Source organism: Bos javanicus, chromosome 15 (genome assembly GCF_032452875.1).
Source record: "Bos javanicus breed banteng chromosome 15, ARS-OSU_banteng_1.0, whole genome shotgun sequence".
NCBI lineage: Eukaryota > Metazoa > Chordata > Mammalia > Artiodactyla > Bovidae > Bos > Bos javanicus.
In genome coordinates, this window is record NC_083882.1 from 42,691,106 (window position 1) to 42,713,951 (window position 22,846).

At 38.2% G+C, this 22,846-nt stretch overlaps 1 protein-coding gene across 2 annotated transcripts in view; it reads left to right on the forward strand.

Moving 5' to 3' along the window:
- Positions 1-22,846, forward strand: part of SBF2 (SET binding factor 2) — a 499,008-nt gene that overhangs the window by 208,577 nt on the left and 267,585 nt on the right. For both annotated transcript variants that reach the window (XM_061440817.1, XM_061440818.1), the window contains exon 3: positions 10,643-10,780. In XM_061440817.1, coding sequence (XP_061296801.1) covers positions 10,643-10,780 — 138 coding nt within the window. The remainder of the gene's footprint in view (positions 1-10,642; positions 10,781-22,846) is intronic.

The window sequence follows — 22,846 nt, forward strand, 5'->3', positions numbered from 1 at the left end:
GTAGAGAAAGATATTTTACTTACTAATTCATGTATTTTTAAAGTTTTTCTGCTGTTTATGTATTCCCTATGATGTGTGCTGAAAGAAATGTGTCTGGTAGAATTTTTCATTTGGTAGAGAAGCTTTGACAGTGATTAATGTGTCTCTCTAAATGTAGGAATTCATCCAAATATTACTTTTTCGATGTTTCTTTAGAATGAATCAGGGAGTCAATGAGGCAATGAAAGAAGAAGCAGGGAAAAACTGACAAAGAAGGGGAAAGAAAGTGTTATAGATATGATACTAGAAACTCTGCAGATCAAGGGGGTTAATAATCATAATAAGTAAAATTTACTTCTCAGAATTATATGGCAGAGTCTATTCTGAGTACTTTTCTCTTGTTACCTTTTGTGAGCTTCCCAAGAGTATTTGTTCAGTTCAGTTCAGTCACTCAGTCTGACTCTTTCTGACCCAATGGACCATGGCTTCCCTGTCCGTCATCAACTCCCGGGGCTTACTCAAACTCATGGCCATCGAGTCGGTGCTGCCATCCAGCCACCTCATCCTCTGTCGTCCCCTTCTCCTACTGTCTTCAATCCTTCCCAGAATCAGGGTCTTTTCTAATAAGTCAGTTCTTCGCATCATATGGCCAAAGTATTGGAGCTTTAGTTTCAGCATCAGTCCTTCCAATGAATATTCAGGACTGATCTCCTTTAGGATGGGCTGGTTGGATCTCCTTGCAGTCCAAGGGACTCTCAAGAGTCTTCTCCAACACCACAGTTCAAAAGCATCAATTCTTCGGCGCTCAGCCTTCTTCACAGTCCAACTCTCACATCCATACATGACCACTGGAAAAACCATAGCCTTCACTAGATGGACCTTTGTTGGCAAAGTAATGTCTATGCTTTTTGATATGCTGTCTAGGTTTGTCATAGCTTTTCTTCCAAGGAGCAGACGTTTTTCATTTTCATGGCTGCAATCACCATCTGCAGTGATTTTGGAGCCCAAGAAAATAAAGTCCGTCAGTGGTTTTATTGTTTCCTCTTCTATTTGCCATGAAGTGATGGGACCAGTTGCCATGATCTTAGTTTTTTGAATGTTGAGTTTTAAGCCAGCTTTTTCACTTCCCTCTTTCCCCTTCATCAAGAGGCTCTTTACTTCCTCTTCATCTTTGGCCATTAAGGTAATGCCATCTGCATATCTGAGGTTATTGATATTTCTCCTGGCAATCTTGATTCCAGCTTGTGCTTCATCTAGCCTGACATTTCTCATGATATACTCTGCATATAAGTTAAATAAGCAGGGTGACAATATACAGCCTTGATGTACTCCTTTCCCAATATGGAACCAGTCCATTGTTCTATGTCCAGTTCTAACTGTTGCTTCTTGACCTGCATACAGATTTCTCAGGAGGCAGGTAAGGTGGTCTGGTATTCCCATCCCTTTGAGAATTTTTCACAGTTTGTTGTAACCCACATAATCAAAGGCTTTGACATGTAGATGTTTTTCTGGAATTCTCTTGCTTTTTCTATGATTGAATAGATGTTGATAATTTGATCTCTGGTTCCTCTGCCTTTTCTAAATCCAGCCTGAACATCTGGACGTTCTTGGTTCATGTACTGTTGAAGCCTGGCTTGGAGAGTTTTGAGCTTTACTTTACTAGTGTGTGAGATGAGTACAATTATGGTAGTCTGAACATTCTTTGTCATTGCCTTTCTTTGGGATTGGGATGAAAACTGACCTTTTTCAGTCCTGTGGCCACTGCTGAGTTTTCCAAATTTTCTGGCATGTTGAGTGCAGCACTTTCACAGCATCATCTTTCAGAATTTGAAATAGCTCAGCTGAAATTCCATTACCTCACTAACTTTGTTTGTAGTGATACTTCCTAAGGGCCACTTGAATTCAAATTCCAGAATATCTGGCTCTGGGTGCGTGATCACATTATCATTGTTATCTGGGTAACGAAGATCTTTTTTGTAATTTTGTTCTGTGTATTCTTGCCACCTCTTCTTAATATCTTCTGCTTCTGTTAGGTCCATACCGTTTCTGTCCTTTATTGTGCCCATCTTTGCAATGAAATATTCCCTTGGTGTCTCTAATTTTCTTGAAGAGATCTCTAGTCTTTGCCATTCTATTGTTTTCCTCTATTTCTTTGCACTGATCACTGAGGAAGGCTTTCTTATCTCTCCTTGCTCTTCTTTGGAACTCTGCATTTAAATGGGTATATCTTTCCTTTTCTTCTTTGCCTTTTGCTTCTCTTCTTTTCTCAGCTATTTGTAAGGCTTCCTCAGACAACCATTTTGCCTTTTTGCATTTCTTCCTTGTGGGGATGGTTTTGATCACCGCCTCCTGTACAGTGTTACAAACCTCTGTCCATAGTTCTTTAGGCAGTCTTATCTGTCAGATGTAATGTCTTGAATCTACTTGTCACTTGCACTGTATAATTGGATTTGATTTAGGTTATACCTCAATGGTCTAGTGGTTTTCCCTGCTTTCTTCAATTTAAGTCTGAATTTTACAATAAGGAGTTCACCATCTGAGCCACAGTCAGCTCCTGGTCTTGTTTTTGCTGGCTATGTAGAGCTTCTCCATCTTTGACTGCAAAGAATATAATCAATCTGATTTTGCATTTGACCATCTGGTGATGTTCATATGTAGAGTCTTCTCTTGAGTTGTTGGAAAAGGGTGTTTGCTATGACCAGTGCGTTCTCTTGGCAAAACTCTGTTAGCCTTTGCCCTGCTTCATTTTGTACTCCAAGGCCAAACTTGCCTGTAGTCCAGGTATTTTGACTTCCTACTTTTGCATTCCAGTCCCCTATGATGAAATGGACTTTTTTTTTTTTTTTTTTGTGTTCTAGAATGTCTTGAACGTCTTCATAGAACCATTCAACTTCAGCTTTTTTGGCAATAGTGGTTTGGGTATAGACTTGGATTACAGTGATATTAAATGGTTTGCCTTGGAAACAAACAGAGATCATTCTGTCATTTTTGAGATTGCCCCCAAGTACAAACATTCTGGCCTCTTTTGTTGACTATGAGGACTACTCCATTTCTTCTAAGGGATTCTTGCCCACAGTAGTAGATATAATGGTCATCTGAACTAAATTCGCCCATTCTGGTCCATTTTAGTTCACAGATTCCTAAAGTATTGAAGTTCACTCTTGCCATCTCCTGTTTGACCACTTCCAATTTACCATGGACTGTTAATTCCAGGTGCCTGTGCAATATTGTTCTTTACAGCATCAGACTTTACTTCCATCACCAGTCACATCTACAACTGGGCATTGTTTTCCCTTTGGCTCAGCCTCTTCATTCTTTCTGGAGCTATTTCTCCACTCTTCTCCAGTAGTTTATTGGGCACCTACCTACCTGGGGAGTTCATCTTTCAGTGTCATATCTTTAGAGTACTAGTTCAGTTCAGTTCAGTTCAGTCACTCAGTCGTGTCCGACTCTTTGCGACGCCATGAATCACAGCATGCCAGGCCTCCCTGGCCATCACCAACTCCCGGAGTTCACTCAAACTCATGTCCATCAAGTCGGTGATGCCATCCAGCCATCTCATCTTCTGTAGTCCCCTTCTCCTCCTGCCCCCAATCTCTCCCAGCATCAGAGTCTTTTCCAATGAGTCAACTCTTCGCATGAGGTGTCCAAAGTACTGGAGTTTCAGCTTTAGCATCATTCCTTGCAAGGAACACCCAGGACTGATCTCCTTCAGAATGGCCTGGTTGGATCTCCTTGCAGTGCAAAGGCCTCTCCAGAGTCTTCTCCACCACCACAGTTCAAAGCATCAATTCTTCGGTGCTCAGCTTTCTTCACAGTCCAACTCTCACATCCATACGTGACCACTGGAAAAACCATAGCCTTGACTAGATGGACCTTTGTTGTCAAAGTAATGTCTCTGCTTTTGAATATGCTATCTAGGTTGGTCATAACTTTCCTTCCAAGGAGTAAGCGTCTTTTAATTTCATGGCTGCAGTCACCATCTGCAGTGATTTTGGAGCCCAAAAAAATAAAGTCTGACACTGTTTTCTACTGTTTCTGCATCTGTTTCCCTTGAAGTGATGAGACTAGCTGGCCATGATCTTAGTTTTCTGAACGTTGAGCTTTGAGCTAACTTTTTTACTCTCCTCTTTCACTTTCATGAAGAGGCTTTGTAGTTCCTTTTCACTTTCTGCCATAGGGTGGTGTCATCTGCATATCTGAGGTTATTGATATTTCTCCCAGCAATCTTGATTCCAGCTTGTGCTTCTTCCACCCCAGCGTTTCTCATGATGTACTCTGCATATAAGTTAAATAAGCAGGGTGACAATATACAGCCTTGACGTACTCCTTTTCCTATTTGGAACCAGTCTGTTGTTCCATGTCCAGTTCTAAAGTATAACTGTATAAAACTGTATAAATCTGTATACGTAAAGTATAAATCTGTAGTACTAGTAGATGGGTACTAATATTCTGCCTTTTATGGATGAGGAAACTAAGGTTCTTAAAGGGTGAATGAAATGCTGAAACTGCACAGTTACTAAGCAGGATAAAGAAGGTAACCTGGTACAGAGAGCTTCTGTACTGTTGAGCTTGTTTCTATTTCTGTTCCATTTCTCCAATACTGTTAACAAGATATTCTCTTTTTCATCTTTTTAGAAGTAGCTTTACTTTTTAGAGTACTTTTAGATTCATAGCATGATTGAGCAAAAACTACAGAGAATTCACATGTGTTCTCAGTTCCAAACATGCAGCTTTCCACAGTATCAGTATCCCCCACCACAGTGATATATTTATCACAGTTGATGAATGAACTCACATTGATCATGTCATCAGGAACCGAAAGCTGTAATTTACCTTAGATTTCACTCTTGGTGTGCATCTAAAGATTTTGATGAATACATAATAATATTTATATACAGTTATAGTCTTACACAGAATAGCTTCCCTGCTCTAAAAATCCTTGAAATTCTGCCTGTTATGTCTTCCCTGCCATAGGTAACTATTAATCTTTTTGCTCTCTATGGCTGTATATTTTCCAGAATATTATAAATTTGGAATTTTACCATATGCAGCCATTTCAGACTACTGTTTTTCACTTAGTAATGTGTATTTATGTTCCTCCATGTTTTCTCATGGCTTGATAGCTCATTTCTTTATTTTATTTACTTTTGGCTGTGCTGGGTTTTGGTTGCTGCCCAAGCTTTTTTCCTCGTTGTGGCGAGATGGGGACTGCTCTCCAGTTGCAGCATGGGGCTTCTCTTGTGGCGCATGGGCCCTGTCGTGTGCAGGCTTCAGTGGTTGCAGCACCTGGGCTCTAGTGCACAGGCTCAGTAGTTGTGGCACACGGGTTTAGTTGCTCCACAGCATGTGGGATCCTGATGGACCAGGGATTGAACCCATGTCTCCTGCATTGGCAGGCAGATTCTCTACCACTGAGCCACCGGGGAAGCCTGATAGCTCATTTCTTTTTAGTGCAATAAAATATCCCTTCACTTGGATGTGCCTTCACTTACTGAAGGATATCTTGGTTATTTCCACATTTTGACAGTTTTGAATAAAGCTGCTATAAACATCCACGTGCAGGTTTTGTGTGAATATATGTTTTCAACTCCTTTGGGTAAGTATTTGGCTTTTAGGTAAGAGTATGTTTAGTTTTGTAAGAAACTGCCACACTCTCTTACAATTTAGTAGTACCATTTTACATTCTCACTAGCAATAAGTGAGAGTTCCTGTTGTCCTGTATTTTTGTCAGCATCTGGCATTGTCATTATTTTGTATTTTGGCCATTTTAATAAGTATATGGCAGTGTCTCATTCTTTTAATTTGCAGTCCCTTATGGTCCCATCAGTTCATGGCAAATAGATGGGGAAACAGTGGCTGACTTTATTTTTCGGGGCTCCAAAATCACTACAGATGGTGATTGCAGCCATGAAATTAAAAGATGCTTACTCCTTGGAAGGAAAGTTATGACCAACCTAGATAGCATATTCAAAAGCAGAGACATTACTTTGCCAACAAAGGTCCGTCTAGTCAAGGCTATGGTTTTTCCAGTGGTCATGTATGGATGTGAGAGTTGGACTGTGAAGAAAGCTGAGCGCCGAAGAATTGATGCTTTGGAACTGTGGTGTTGGAGAAGACTCTTGAGAGTCCCTTGGACTGCAGGGAGATTCAACCAGTCCATGCTAAAAGAGATCAGTCCTGGATGTTCATTGGAAGGGCTGATGTTGAAGCTGAGATTCCAATACTTTGGCCACCTGATGTGAAAAGCTGACTCATTTGATAAGACCCTGATGCTGGGAAAGATTGAGAGCAGGAGGGGAAGGGGATGACAGAGGTTGAGATGGTTGGATGGCATCACTGACTCAATGGACATGGGTTTGGGTGAACTCTGGGTGTTCGTGATGGACAGGGAGGCCTGGCATGCTGCAGTTCATGGGGTCACAAAGAGTCGGACATGACTGAGCGACTGAACTGAACTATGAAGTATGATATTAAACATCTTTTCATATGCTTATTTGCCTTCTGTGTATCTTTTTTGGAGAGAGATTTATTCAGAAGGAAACTGAAGAAGAACTGAAGAGTTTCTTACTATCTTGCACTGTACTTAGTCGCTCAATCATGCCCGACTCCTTGCGACCCCATGGACTGTAGCCTGGCAGGCTCCTCTTCCCATGGGGATTCTCCAGGCAAAAATACGTAGTGGGTTGCCATGCCCTCCTCCAGGGGATCTTCCTAACCCAGAGATCAAACCAGGTCTCCTGCATTGCAGGTAGAATCTTTACCCGCTGAGCTACCAGGGAAACCAAGAAGAGTTGCTTGATGAAGGTGAAAGAGGAGAGTGAAAAAGTTGGCTTGAAACTCAGCATTCTAAAAACTAAGGTCATGGCACTTGGTCCCATCAGTTGATGGCAAATAGAAGGGGGAAAAATTGGAAGCAGTGGCAGATTTTATTTTCTTGGACTCCAGAATCACTGCAGACCATGACTGCAGCCATGAAATTGAAAGATGCTTTCTCTTTGGAAGGAAATCTATGAGAAACCTAGACAGAATATTAAAAAGCAGATACATGACTGTGCTGACAAAGATCTACATAGTCAAAGCTATGGTTTTTCCACCTGTCACATGCAGATGTGACAGTTGGATCATAAAGAAAGCTGAGTATTGAAGAATTGATGCTTTTGAACTGTGGTGGTGTTGAAGACTTGAGAGTCCCTTGTACTTCAAGGAGATCAAACCAGTGAATCTTAAAGGAAATCAACCATGAATATTCATTGGAAGGACTATTGCTGAAGCTCCAATATTTTGGGCACATGCTACAAAGAGCTGACTCTTTGGAAAAGGCCCCAATGCTAGGAAAGACTGACGGCTATAGGAGAAGAGGGCAGCAGAGGATTAGATTGATTAGATGGCATCATTGACTCAGTAGACATGAATTTGAGCAAACTCCAGGAGATAGTGGAAGATAGAGGAGCCTGGCATGCTGCAATCCATGGGTTCGCAAAGAGTTGGACATGGCTTAGCAACTGAGCAACAATAATCTTATTCAGATCTTTTGCTGTCTTTTAAATTGAGTTGTTCACTTTCTTATTATTTAGTTTTAAAATCTCTTTTGTATATTTTGGATGATAATACATTATCAGATATGTGTTTTGCAAATATTTTCTCCCAGTCCTTAGTTTATCTTCTTATTTTCTTGACAGTGTCTTTCACAGAGCAGAAGTTTTGAATTTTAATGAAGTCTGACTTACTGACTCTTTCTTTCCTGGTTTATAATTTTGGGGTTGTATCAAAAAAGTCATTGCCCAAACAAATATTGTCTTTGTTTTCTCCTATGTTATCCTTAGATATTTTATAGTTTTGTATTTTACATTTAGATGTATGGTCCACTCTGAGTTTATTTTTGTGAAGGGTGCAAGGTCTGTGTCTAGATTTACTTTCTTGTATATGAATATTTTGTTGGTCCAGCACCATTTGTGAAAACACTGTCTTTTCTCCGCTGTGTTGCGTTTGCTCTTTTGTCAAACTTCAGTTGATTGTATTTACGTGGTCTGTTCCTGGGCTCCCTGTTCTTAATTGATCTATTTGTATCTTCATTCACCAGCACCACACTGTCCTGATGACTGTAGCTATATAGCAAGTGTTGAAGTCAGATGGTGTCACTCTTCCAGCTTTGCTCTTGCATTTTAAGTTGGCTCTTCTGGGTCTTTTGCCTCTCCACATCAACTTTAACGTTAGTTTGTCAATATCCATAAATAACTTGCTGGATTTTGGGGGGATTGCATTGAATCTATAAATCAAGCTGGGGAGAATTGAAACTTGACGGTATCGTGTCTTCCTATTGATGAACATTGGAATCACTCTATTTCTTTGATTTCCTTTGTCAATGTTTTGTAATTTATATATATAATATATATTATACATTGCTTATTAGGTTTATACCTAAGTATTTCATTTTGAGGGTGCTAATATATGAAGATGGTATTGTGTTTTTAATATCAAGTGACACTTGATCATTGTTGGTATATATAGGAGACTTGACTTCTGTTTATTGACCTTGTATCCTGGAACGTTGCTGTAATTGCTTATTACTTTCAGATTTTCTACAGAGACAGTCATGTCATTTGGGAGTAAAAAGACAGTTACACGTATTCCTTCTTAATTTGTAAACCTTTTATTTCCTTTTTTTTTGACTCATTGTATTAGCTAGGACTTTCAGTATAATTTAGAAAAGTAGTGGTAAGAAGTGACATCCTTGTTCCTAATCTTAGCTAGAAAGCATCTAGTTTCTTAACATTATGTATATTGTTAGCTGTAGTGTTTTTTTTTTTTTCTCTCTAACAAGTTAAGGAACTTCCCCTCTATCCTTACTTTGCTGAGAGTTTCTATCGTGAATTGGTATTTGATTTTCTCAAATTCCTTTTTTGCATTTACTGATACGATCATGCACTTTTTCTTGTTTAGCTTCTTCATGTGATAAATTGATTTTCAAATGTTGAACCAGCTCTGCATACCCAAAATAAATCTTATTTTGTCTTGGTGTGTAATTCTTTTCATATGTTGGTATTTTCAATTTGCAGATATTTTGTTGAAGCTTTTTGCAACTGTGTTCATGAGAGATGTGTGGTGGTGGTTTAGTCGCTAAGTCGTGTCTGACTCTTGCAACCCCATTGACTATAGCCTGCCAGGCTCCTCTATCCATGGGATTCTCTAGGCAAGAATAGTGGAGTGGGTTGTCATTTCCTTCTCCAGGGGATCTTCCCAACCCAGGGATTGAACCCTGGTTTCCTGCATTGCATGCAGATTCTTACCAACTGAGCTACAAAGGAAGCTCAGTGATATGTAGTTTTATTGTAAATTGTTTTTTTCTGATTTTAGTATTAGGGTAATGCTGGCTTTATGGAATGAGTCAGGAAGTATTTCTTGTGCTTCAGTCTTACGGAAGAGATTATAGAGGATGTTTTAGTTTCGTCCTTCAGTATTTGGTAAGATTTACCAATGAACCCTTTGGGACCTGATGCTTTGTATTTTGGAAGATTATTAATTGTTGATTCAAATTCTTTAATAGATCTAGGTCTATTCACATTGTCTATTTCTTGGTGAATTTTATCAGATTATGTCTTTCAAGAAACTGATTTTATGTAGATTATCAAATTTGTGGACGTAGACTTATGCATAGTATTCCTTTATTATCTTTTTAATGTCTGTAGTAATGTGTCATCTTTCATTTTTGATGTTAATAATGTGTATCTTTTATTTTTAGTTTGTCTGGCTAGAGGCTTGTTGACTTTAATGTTCTTTTTGAAGAACTAGCTTTAGATTTTGTTGCCTTTCTCTATTGATTTCCTTTTATAGATTTCATTGACTTCTGATCTAATTTTATTATTTCTTTTCTTCTGCTTGCTTTGAATTTAATTTGCTCTTCTTGTCCTAGTTTCCTAAAAGTTAGATTATTTATTTTAGATTTTCATCTTTTCTAATATATGAATTCACTGCTATAAAATTCCCTCCAAGCAGTGCTTTTGCTGAATCCCACAAATGTTGTTATATTTTCATTTAGTTAAATATATTTGAAATTTTCTTTTGAGATTCTTAGAAGTGTCTTATTATTTAATCTCCAAGTATTTTGGGATTTTCCAGCCATTTTTCTGTAACTGACTTTTAGTTTAATTTTACTGTGGTCTGAGAGCATGCTTTATATGAACTCTATCCTTTTAAATAAATTAAGATGTATTTTATAGCCCAGAATGTGGTCTGTCTCGATGAACACAGCCTATTTTTCTGAATTGAAGTCTTAGATTAATGATGATATTTTAAAATAATTCTATTTTCCATCCATGGTAGGAAGTGAGTACTTTTATCTTCAGCTTACCTCATAATTTGTTCTAATGACACAAAACTTTCATCTCAGTGCTCTGTTCCTATGGATGCCAACTTAGGTCTCAGAATGTGTGGCATCTCTGGAAAAATCTAGGCTGTCTTCTTAAAACGCATATGCACATTAGTGGAAGTATGCTAATATTATCAATTTGTGATTGATTTTAAAAATAATGGCTGAAGTGACATATCTGAAAAATTTTTGTAAATGAGAAAACATTGAACATTCTTAAAAGATATATAAATAATAAATTTACCTTTATACTTTTCAGATGTAACCGTTTTATTTTTTTCTATCTGATTTTAGTTTTGTCAGCCTGGCGGATGGCAGCTGTCCAGAGAGAGGAAGCAACCAACGTTCTTTGTGGTGGTCCTGACAGACATTGACTCAGATCGACATTACTGCTCGTGTCTAACCTTTTATGAAGCAGAGATCAATCTTCAGGTGCAATAGCTTTTCTAGCCAAATTATAGCCAAAGGGCACCTTTTTAGGAATCTGTTTATTATGCTATATTTGTTTTTGTTAGAACTGCAAGTTTGAGTTATGTGATTTACTTTAAAAAGGCTGAGGTACTGTATTATTGAAGAGAGCAAAAAGGCAAAGTAATTGTCCAAGATTAATTGTTCTTCTTTAAAATATTATTTATAGTCTATAAATTTCTAAGAATAGCACATCTGCAAATTGGTTGGTAAGAAGATTTGTATCTGCTCATGGTGAAGCTGTGGTTTGTCCCTTTTAGTCCTTCTCCTGAGGTAGCTTTCACAGAATATAAAGCATTTAATCAGAATGTTTATAAATCACTTATCACAATGCTTGATATTATTTTTTAAGCACGGAAGTAACTGTTAACTCATTATTATTGGTGGTGGTATTATCACAATGATAGTACTGAAATTATTAGGCTAGAACTATAGAAATTAAAAGTAATTAAAAGTACTGGTCTTTCAGAGTATTAGTTGGGGTTCTCTCTGTTTCAGATAACTAAATACTGCCTCTAATTTATTCAGAAAAGATATTATGAGAAAGTATTGCTCCTTTGGGGAGCATTTTCCAGGCAAGAATACTGGAGTAAGTTGCCATTTCCTTCTCCAGGGGATCTTCCTGACTCAGGGATTGAACCCAGGTCTCCAGCATCATAAGCAGATTCATTACTGTCTGAACCACCACTATAACCTTCATAATAATTGCACTTAAAAAAAAAAAAACCCTTTCTGCCACATGCAGCCACTGCCACGTGTTGGTGACTCCTGCTTTAAGTGCCATATGGGTTGTTTCCTTGTGTAAGTCAGATTGCTTACAGATTCCCCCCTCCAGCCGCCCACAAAGGAATCAGAAAAACTTTTTTGTTGTTATTTGTTAATTTGTTGTGCACAAATTAAGTCTCTATAGTATGAGAAGGAAACTATAAAACAGTTTGCAGGATGTTGAGGGAGTCAGTTTGCATTATTTGCTGTGCTTTCTGAAGTGGCCTCACAAAGGAGCATTTGTTATTTTTGCTATTTTAATTAAATGCCATGGTCTGAATGTTCTTGATGCAAAAATTTCCCTTTACAAGAGTAAACAAACCAACTTTCATGGTACTGACTCACATTATCCAAGTTCATTAGAGCAATGTATTAAAACTAGTATGCTGGTTTTTAATTTATAGTGATAAGTTAAAAGTTTATATAGAACAAAATATATGTTATCTATATTATCAGCACACTTTCTCCTTATTGTCAGATCTTTGTGGGAAGCCATGTCAAAATCAGATTCATTTTGATTGTGGAATCAAACAAAGGAATTTTTCATGTCAGAGATTTAATACCTGCCAGATTAACACAGCCAATTATTTGTGTAATTGACCCTTAAACAACATGGACTTAAACTGCACAGGTCCACTTATACATGGGTTTTTTTTCAGTAAACACTCGATCCATGGTTGGTTGAATATGTGGATACAGAACACCAACTGTGAAGGTAACGTGTGGATTTTCAACTGCACAGAGAAATCGGCATCTCTGAATCCTGCATTGTTCAGGGCCAACTATTTTTTAAATTAATAATTATCTGTATAGTCAAGGCTATAGTTTTTCCAGTAGTCATGTACAGATATGAGAATTGGACCATAAAGAAGGCTGAGTGCTTTTGAACTGCAGTGTTGGAAAAGACTCTTGAGAGTCCCTTGGACAGCAAGAAGATCAAACCAGTCAATCCTGAAGGAAATCAACCCTGAATATTCATTGGAATATTGATGCTGAAGCTGAAGCTCCAGTACTTTGGCCACCTGATGCGAAGAGCTGACTCATTGGAAAAGACCCCGATGCTGGGAAAGATTGAAGGCGGGCAGAAAAGGGGTCAACAGAGGATGAGATTGTTGGATGGCATCATTGACTCAATGGACATAAGGTCTAGCAAACTCCAGGAGATAGTGAAGGAAAGGGAACCCTGGCATATTGCAGCCCATAGGGTCACAAAGAGTCAGACATGACTGAGCAACTAAACAACAATAACATGCTGTCAGTGCAGACAGAAAACTTAAATGTCTATGATTCTAATCATTTCTGTCCTAGATAGCATTCAAGTGGGTGTTGCCAACACAGTTAGTTAATTCAGTTCCCATTTTGATCAGTTCATTCTGATGAGAAAGAATGTTCTCTAGTTGAGAGCCTCACTGTCTCTTTGAAGGGACCTTTCATTTCCCTGTTGATCTTTTGAATATAAGTTAGTTCTGAGAATGCAATAATTTCTTTTATTTCCATATTCCTGAAGGTGCCTCTATACAACATATGGAGAACCTTCCCTATGATAGCAGCTGAATACACATACTTCTCAAGCATACATGGAACATTCCCTAGGATAGATAATATGGTAGACCACAAATGAAGTCAATTCATTTAAGATTAAAATTATATTAAGCTTCTTTTCCAACCACAGAAGTATAGAATTAGAAGTCAATTACAAGAAGAGGACTGGAAAATTTACAGCTATGTGGAGGTTAAATAATACACTACTGAGTGGGTCAAAGAATACAGTAAAGAAGAATTTAAAAAACCTTGAGACAAATGAAAATAAAGATACAACATACCAAAATTTATTGACTGAACCAAAAGGGGGGAAATTTACAGTGATTATAGTAATGAACACCTAAATTAAGAAAAGAGCAAAACCTCAAATAAGCAAATTAAGTTTACACTGTAAGGAGCTAGAAGATGCCAAAACTAAGCCAAAAATTAATAGAATGAAGGAAATAACAAAGATCAGAGTGGAAATAAATGAAACAGTAAGCTCTTAAAAAAAGTAAACACTTGGGGATAAACTCCTTAACAAAGGTCTTGCCAGTGACTTGGATTTTTTTGTTGTTGCTTAGCAGAAGTAAGTAATAATCAGGGAAATGGAAATCAATAACATAATGAAATATCACCTCATACATAATGAAATATCACCTAACACTGCCAACTGTTAGAATGGCAGTTATCAAACAGATGAGAGACAACAAGTGTATACAAGACTGTAGATAAGAGGGAACCCTTGTGAACGGTGGGTGGAAATGTGAATTGGTGGGAAATACTATGGATAATGAAAATGGAAATTCCTCAAAAAATTAAAAATAGAACTGCCTTATAAATCCAGCAATACTACTTCTGAGTATATATCCAAAGGAAATGAAAATAGGGTATAGAAGAGATATCTGCTTCCCATGTTCATTGCAGCATTATTCACAATAGCCAAGATACAGCAACAAGCTAAGAGACCATCAACAGTTAAATGGATTAAGATGTTTATTATCGTAAATATTAATTATCTTTAATAGACCCCACTGTCCTTCCCCTACTCCACTCCATCTTTCTCCTTAGATAGACAGATAGACACACATTGTTCTGAACTATTTGAGACAAATTAGTGTGTTTCATTTCTCTTTGCCCTAAAGTATTCAGTGTGTATTTCATGAGTTAGTTTTTTTTTTTTCTAACATAAGCATAGTATGGTTATCAGTATTAGAAAACGACATCGGTAATACACCTTTATCTCCTCTACCATCCATATTCAGTTTTGTCATTTGACCTAGTGTTCTTTATGCCCTTCCCACTGCCTTTTTTTGGTCCTCCAGTATAGGATGTAGTTTAAAAAAATCATGTGTTGCATTTAATTATCATTTCTCTTATGTCTGTTTTCATCTGAAATAGTTGCTCAGCCTTTGACATTTTCAAATAATGCAAGTCCGAACGCCTCTTTTAAATAGAACTCTTAACATTTTTTGTTTTTCTGATATCTCTCACTTTAGATTCAGGTTATCCACCAGTAGCTGGAATACTACCAGCATTTGGAATACCAAGTGTATGTCCTTCTATGGGCACATATCTGGAAGTACACAATGTCTGTCTGCTACCAGCCTGCCCTACTGATGTTCTTTTTGTGTACCTGGTCTGGTGATTGTCAGATATCTCCATTGTATACTTGCTTGTTTTTTTTTTCTTTCTTGGAACTAATAAGCTGTGTGGTAAGATACTTTAAGACTAAATATTCTGTAACTAATTAATTATCCCTCTACACTCCCACCAGATTTAGCATTTAGTGATGATTCTTGCCTATGCCAGTGCTTAGTATGATGGTTGCAAAATGACTGTTTTCCAACTGTGCACACCCTCTATCTGTACCTTTACCAGTCAGCAGTTGACATTTTACCTTTTCTGTCTTGTCTATCTATGTGAGATATGATCTCATGTATTCTAGTTTCTTTTTTCTTCAGTAGTATATAATTAATGGTTTTCACTGTTGTGATACACAGATTGTCTAAGATTTGACCAGTGATTACCCCATCAGAATGGTTCCTGTGTTGTCTTGTCAAAACCCCACAATAGTTTTTTTTTAAAGCATTTTAAAAATTTCTGTCATAACAAGGTGTTCCAGGATCACCTTTTTCCTTCCCTGCTCCAGTCTTTAAATCAGCCAATACTTCAAGGATCCCTGGCTCATTTGACTAATAAATAATATTAAAAACCAAGATCAATGTTCTCATGCTGTTAAGTCACTTCAGTCGTGTCCGACTCTGTGTGACCCCATAGATGGCAGCCCACCAGGCTCCCCCGTCCCTGGGATTCTCCAGGCAAGAACACTGGAGTGGGTTGCCATTTCCTTCTCCAATGCATGAAAGTGAAAAGTGAAAAGTGAAAGTGAAGTCGCTCAGTTGTGTCTGACTCTTAGCAACCCCATGGACTGCAGCCTACCAGGCTCCTCAGCCCATGGGATTTTCCAGGCAAGAGTACTGGAGTGGGGTGCCATTGCCTTCTCCAATGTTCTCATATATTTAGAATTAACACTTGAAAATTATTTTTCTTTTTAGCTCAAATATTTTCCTATTTGCCACTTTAACTGGACCAAAGCATTGTAATTTATTTAGTATTCACAGTTACCTTACAGAAAGTTAGAGTCTGCTTCGAGTTTAAGTTATAAGATTTCTAGCTCCTGTATAAGTTCACCTAGGTAGTAGACGCTAGCCAGAATTATATAACAGCTTTTCTTTGTGAAGAATCGAGAGATAATATCTTTTGGAATTGGTCCAAAAAAATGGTAAAAACAATGAGGTAATATTTGAAAAAGATGATATTAAAGTCCAGATGATGTTCCTTTCTTGGGTCATCATTAATGTTGTTCCCATTTTCAATGTGAACAGTGAACTATGTCCTTTTTAAAAAATGTGTTTTTCTTTTATTTTTGGATCATATCATCAATTCAAAAATAGATCTTTTAATTCTCATTTGGTGTGAATTATTTCATACCAAATATACTATGACACATTATTTGGAAGTCTAAAGAAGAGGAACTTAGGGACACAAACCATCCAAAATATAATTGTGCAACTTTAAAAATGTTGGCTCTTATCTTTCTAAGTTACAGTAACACTGTCAAAAAACACAAGCAAAAGTTTGGCATTAAATTTTTGATAACATATTCCCAGAATTATTCAGTTAGGCAATGTGATTATAACATTTTTTAAGTAATCAGTAAAATATGATAGATGTGAGGTGCTTTATTATATGACTTACCCTAAAAAAAGATGGACTTGTCTAAATTTTTTGAACTTCCCAGGTGGCACTAGTAAAGAACCCGCCTGCCAATGCAAGAGATTTAAGAGACATGGGTTCCATCCCTGGGTCGGAAAGATCCCTTGAAGATGGAAGTGGCAACCCATTCCAGTATTCTTGCCTGGAGAGTCCCATGGACAGAGGAGTCTGGTGGGCTGCAGTCCGTGGGGTCGCATAGAGTTGGACAAGACTGAAGCAACTTAGGATGTGTATCATTTTAGAATCTTTTAATGAGTCTGTAAGTGTGTTTATGAACCAATAATAATACAGTTCAAACTAAAGACATTTTGGTATGTCAGCAACCAAGTGTGATCAAAGGAGCAAAATGAATAAATGTACTTTAGAATAACATTGACACATAGGAGATGGATAATGAAGGTTTTATTTTCTTTGTTTTTTAGATGGGATTTTTTTTTAAATACAAAATTTAAGTGAGTAGTATATAAATCCCATTACACTTGACCCAGCTTTAAAAATTATCAGAATTTTGTTGGTCTTTTAAAGTTTAAATCCTTTTTTTTTTAAATGGAGACATTTTAAAGCAAACCCCAGACACCATAAATTATTGCAAATATTTTAGTGTGTGCATGCTGCACGCATGCTTAGTCCCTCAGTTATGTCTGACTCTTTGTGACCCCACGGACTGTAACTTGCCATGCTCCTTTGTCCATGGGTTTTCCAGGCAAGAATACTGGAATGGGTAGCCCTTCTCTTCTCCAGGGGATCTTCCCAACCCAACGATCAAACCTGGGTCTCCTGCATTAGCAGGTGGATTCTTTACCGCCTGAACCACCAGGGAAGCCCCAAATATTTTAGTATATATCTCTAACTGATAAAGATTTTTTTTACATTACCAATCTGCCATTATAATACTTAAAAATTAATTACAACGAATAATCCCTTAATATTATCTAATATCTAACTTACATATTTCTAAATTTAAAAATTTGTCTTGACTTATTCAGGCAAATTCTGCACATTATATTTGGTTGATATTTCTTCAGTTTTTTTCTGTAACAGGCCCTCTTTTGGGGGCAGTAGAGAAATTGGGTCATTTGTTCTATACAAAGTTCTGTATTCTGGATTGGGCTGATTAATTCTCCATATTATTTTTACCTCTGTTCTCCATTATATCTCTATTCTCCATAGTTTCCTTAAAGTAATATTTAGATCTAGAGGCTTGATTGGATTCACATTCAATTTTTAAATCAAGACCACTTCAAAGATTGTACTGTACTTCCTATTGCATCTCATCAAGATAAACTTAACTTCTGGTTGTTCTACTTTTAGTATTGTTAAGATTGATTTGTGGCTTTGGGGTGGTGCCAGCCTTCACTTAGTTTGGGTCTACTGATGATCTTTGCCTAAATACATTATTTAAGCAAGAATTGCAAAAGGTAAATTCTTCCTTCTATTATTCTTTCTGTATTTATTAACTGAATTTCAGTTATTAAATAGAACTTGCATTGACTACAGTTAGATTGGTAATACTGGAGCAGGTAGCCTTTCCCTTCTCCAGTGGATCTTCCCAACCCAGGAATCAAACCAAGGTCTCCTGCATTGCAGGCCGATTCTTTACCACCTGAGCTATCAGGGAACCCCTTTAGCCATCTTTGAGAAGTGAGAAGAAGAAGTGAAGTCGCTCAGTCGTGTCCGACTCTTTGCGACCCCCATGGACGGTAGCCTACCAGGCTTCTCCATCCATGGGATTCTCCAGACAAGAATACTGGAGTGGGTTACCATTTCCTTCTCCAGGGGATATTCCGAACCCAGGGATTGAACCCGGGTCTCCTGCATGGGAGGCAGACGCTTTAACCTCTGAGCCACCAGGGAAGCAGTGACCAATTAAAAATTATAAACTTATGGATTTTTGTATGTTTAAATCAGTCAATTGTGATTTTTATTTATTTTGATTCTGTTAGTCTTTGACAGATTATTTACTTTTTTACTAAGATGAATAGGCTAATTTTGTACGTTTTTGTGACTCAAAATTAGAATGTCATTTCTCCAGGGAGTTCTGGTTTCCTTACTGGAAAATAGTATTTAATAAGTTCTTGATTGTATAAATGAATTATTTACACTCTTATGATGCTTAGAACAGTGTCTGGCATATAGAATATATGTTACAGTTATTATTTTCTTTTATATTCTCATATTGATTAACTTAAAACTGCATGATCTCTGGGCTTCCCAGTTTGCGCTAGAGGTAAAGAACCCATTTGCCAATGCAGGACACCTAAGAGATGCGGGTTCAATCCCTGGGTAGTAAAGATACCCTGGAGGAGGAACTGGCAACCCATTCCAGTACTCGTGACTAGAGAATCCCATGGACAGAGAAGTCTACAATCCATAGGGTTGCGAAGAGTTGGACATAACTGATCCCTGCACAAGCAATATCAGTATCACTAGGTAACTTGTTAGAAATGAAAATCCTTGGATTCTACCTCAGACCTACTGAATCAGAAATTTTAGGGGTGGGACTCAAAAATCGGTTTTAGCAAGCCCTCAAATCCCATGGAGCCTGGTAGGCTGCAGTCCATGGGGTTGCTGAGAGTCGGACACAACTGAGCGACTTCACTTTCACTTTTCACTTTTATGGATTGGAGAAGGAAATGGCAACCCACTCCAGTGTTCTTGCCTGGAGAATCCAAGGGACAGGGGAGCCTGGTGGGCTGCCGTCTATGGGGTCGCACAGAGTCGGACACGACTGAAGCGACTTAGCAGCAGCAGCAGCAGCAGCAGCAGCAGCAGTGATCCTGTTGTGCACTAAAGTTACAGAACCACTGGTCTAGAGAAGAAGTTCCTAACTCATGGTGAGAATGGGCCACAGGCAAGCTGAATATTTTCTTAGGGCAGCTGTAAAGAGCCTTAAATTGAAGAAAGTAGGGAAAACCACTAGACCATTCAGGTATGACCTAAATCAAATCCCTTATGATTATACAGTGGAAGTGAGAAATAGATTTAAGGGACTAGATCTGATAGACAGAGTGCCTGATGAACTATGGACGGAGGTTTGTGACATTGTACAGGAGACAGGGAACAAGACCATCCCCTTGGAAAAGAAATGCAAACAAGCAAAATGGCTGTCTGAGGAGGCCTTACAAATAACTGTGAAAAGAAGAGAGGCAAAAAGCAAAGGAGAAAAGGAAGGATATAAGCATCTGAATACAGAGTTCCAAAGAATAGCAAAGAGAAATAAGAAAGCCTTCCTCAGCGATCAATGCAAAGAATTAGAGGAAAACAACAGAATGGGTAAGACTAGAGATCTCTTCAACAAAATTAGAGATACCAAGGAAACGTTTCATGCAACGATGAGCTCGATAAGGACAGAAATGGTATGGACCTAACGAAACCAGAAGATATTAAGAAGAGGTGGCAAGAATACACAGGGGAACTGTACAAAAAGGAGCTTCACAACCCAGATAATCACCATGGTGTGATCACTCACCTAGAGCCAGACATCCTGGAATATGAAGTCAAGTGGGCCATAGAAAGCATCACTGTGAACAAAGCTAGTGGAGGAGATAGAATTCCAGTTGAGCTTTTTAAAATCCTGGAAGATGATGCTGTGAAAGTGCTGCACTCAATATGCCAGCAAATTTGGAAAACTCAGCAGTGGCCGCAGGACTGGAAAAGGTCAGTTTTCATTCCAATCCCAAAGAAAGGCAATGCCAAAGAATGCTCAAACTCCCACACAGTTTTACTCATCTCACATGCTAGTAAAGTAATGCTCAAAATTCTCCAAGCCAGGCTTCAGCAATACGTGAACTGTAACTTCCAGATGTTCATGCTGGTTTTAGAAAAGGCAGAGGAACCAGAGATCAAATTGCCAACATCCTCTGGATCATGGAAAAAGCAAGAGAGTTCCAGAAAAACATCTATTTCTGCTTTATAGATTATGCCAAAGCCTTTCACAGTGTGGATCACAATAAACTGTGGAAAATTCTGAAAGAGATGGGAATACCAGACCACCTGACCTGCCTCTTGAGAAATTTGTATGCAGGTCAGGAAGCAACAGTTAGAACTGGACATGGAACAACAGACTGGTTCCAAATAGGAAAAGGAGTATATCAAGGCTGTATATTGTCACCCTGCTTATTTAACTTATATGCAGAGTACATCATGAGAAACGCTGGTCTGGAAGAAACACAAGCTGGAATCAAGATTGCCAGGAGAAATAACAATAACCTCATATATGCAGATGACACCTCCCTTATGGCAGAAAGTGAAGAGGAACTTAAAAGCCTCTTGATGAAAGTGAAAGTGGAGAGTGAAAAAGTTGGCTTAAAGCTCAACATTCAGAAAACGAAGATCATGGCATCCGGTCCCATCACTTCATGGGAAATAGATGGGGAAACAGTGGAAACAGTGTCAGACTTTATTTTTTTTGGCTCCAAAATCACTGCAGATAGTGATTGCAGCCATGAAATTAAAAGACGCTTACTCCTTAGAATGAAAGTTATGACTAACCTAGATAGCATATTAAAAAGCAGAGACATCACTTTGCCAACAAAGGTCCGTCTAGTCAAGGCTATGATTTTTCCAGTGGTCATGTATGGATGTGAGAGTTGGACTGTGAAGAAAGCTGAGTGCCGAAGAATTGATGCTTTTGAACTGTGGTGTTGGAGAAGACTCTTGAGAGACCCTTGGACTGCAGGGAGATTCAACCAGTCCATCCTGAAGGAGATCAATCCTGGGTATTCATTGGAAGGACTGATGCTAAAGCTGAAACTCCAGTACTTTGTCCACCTCATGCAAAGAGTTGACTCATTGGAAAAGAGTCTGATGCTGGGAGGGACTGGGGGCAGGAGGAGAAGGGGACGACAGAGGATGAGATGGCTGGATGGCATCACCGAGTCGATGCACATGAATTTGGGTGAACTCCAGGTGTTGGTGATGGACAGCGAGGCCTGGCATGTAGCAATTCATGGGGTTGCAAAGATTCGGACATGACTGAGCGACTGAACTGAACTGAACTGAACTAAAGTGCCCTAGCTTCCAGCAGCATTATCTACGTTCTAATATTTTCAAATCTCACTTTAGTTTATGAAATGTGAGAATGAATGAAACAGGTATAAAATATAATAATGTATTTATGAAATAAGCATGGTATTAACTTAGTCTTTTTAGGATATAGAACATAGGAATATATACGTATTTCACTTTCATACATTTTCTATTCTAGAACAGCTTGTGACAGCCTTTCTCAGCATATGTTTCATAGGGCACTAGGTCCCCTAGATGCTTTTAATAAAGCATCCAGTAAGTTGGAGAAATAATTCATATCATCTTTGCTCGACATTGCACAAGCGAGATTTGCCTATCAGTCTGAAAACTCCTTCAGTGAGGAAACCTTTTTAACTTGGCTTTAATTTATTGTTTCCAAAATTTTTGATTAGGATACCTTTTTACCTAAGCAATATCTGTTAGCTTCCAGCAGAAAGCACTTTGGAAAATGCTGCCTTATAAGTATATATGTTTAAAAAACTTATGGATTGTGTGCTTCTTAAAAATAGGGAGCTTTCTGGATGAATATATAGAGACCTGCAAATGAATTTGCCCTACTTTTGGAATAGCGGCGGGTCCAGGAGCTGTTGAAGGGGAAAATATCGGTATTTTGTTTGCTAGAGGTAAACTGCATTCTGAACTGAAGACTAGTGGCCCAGTTGTCTGAAGCTTTGAAATCCTAAGATGTGTTTGTCTCATGTAGTCATTATTTTTCAGACCAATGCAAGAATAAATTAGGTTTTGTCATATAGACGTGTCAAGATAATTAAGGGACTGTTAGGCAAGAAATGAAGTTTTCAGGGCGGAATTGTAGACCTTACAGAATTTTGCAACTACTCCTACTCCCTTATTTCCAATTTTGGAAGATCTTGAAGTCCTCAAATTGCTTAGCTGTGGCAAATCTATATAATGGTGTACTGTAATAAATTGCTTTTCAAAAAGGAAATGTGAAACTGGAAAATTTTTACTTGCATAATTCCTTTCACAATTAAAAAATGTTTAATTGGCAAATAATTGCTTTAAAAATATGTTTGCTTTTCTGCCATACAACAATGTGAATGAACCGTAAGTATATATATGTCCCTCTCTTTTGAACTCCCTCCCATCCCCTACCCCCCTACTCCATCCTACTCCTCTAGGTTGTTACAGAGCACTGGGTTGAGCTCCCTGTGTTATATAGCAACTTCCCACTTCATATATTAATGTGTATGTTTCAGTGTTACTCTCACAATTTATCCCGCTGTGTCCTTCATCCTCCTTTTAAAATTGAGTGTTTAAAGAAATTTTGTAGGGAGAATTAGTAGGAACTCCCTGGTGACTCAGACAGTAAAGAATCTGCCTGCAATGCCGGAGACCTGGGTTCAGTCCCTGGGTTGGGAAGATCTCCTGGAGAAAGGAAAGACAACCCACTCTAGTATTCTTGCCTGGAGAATTTCA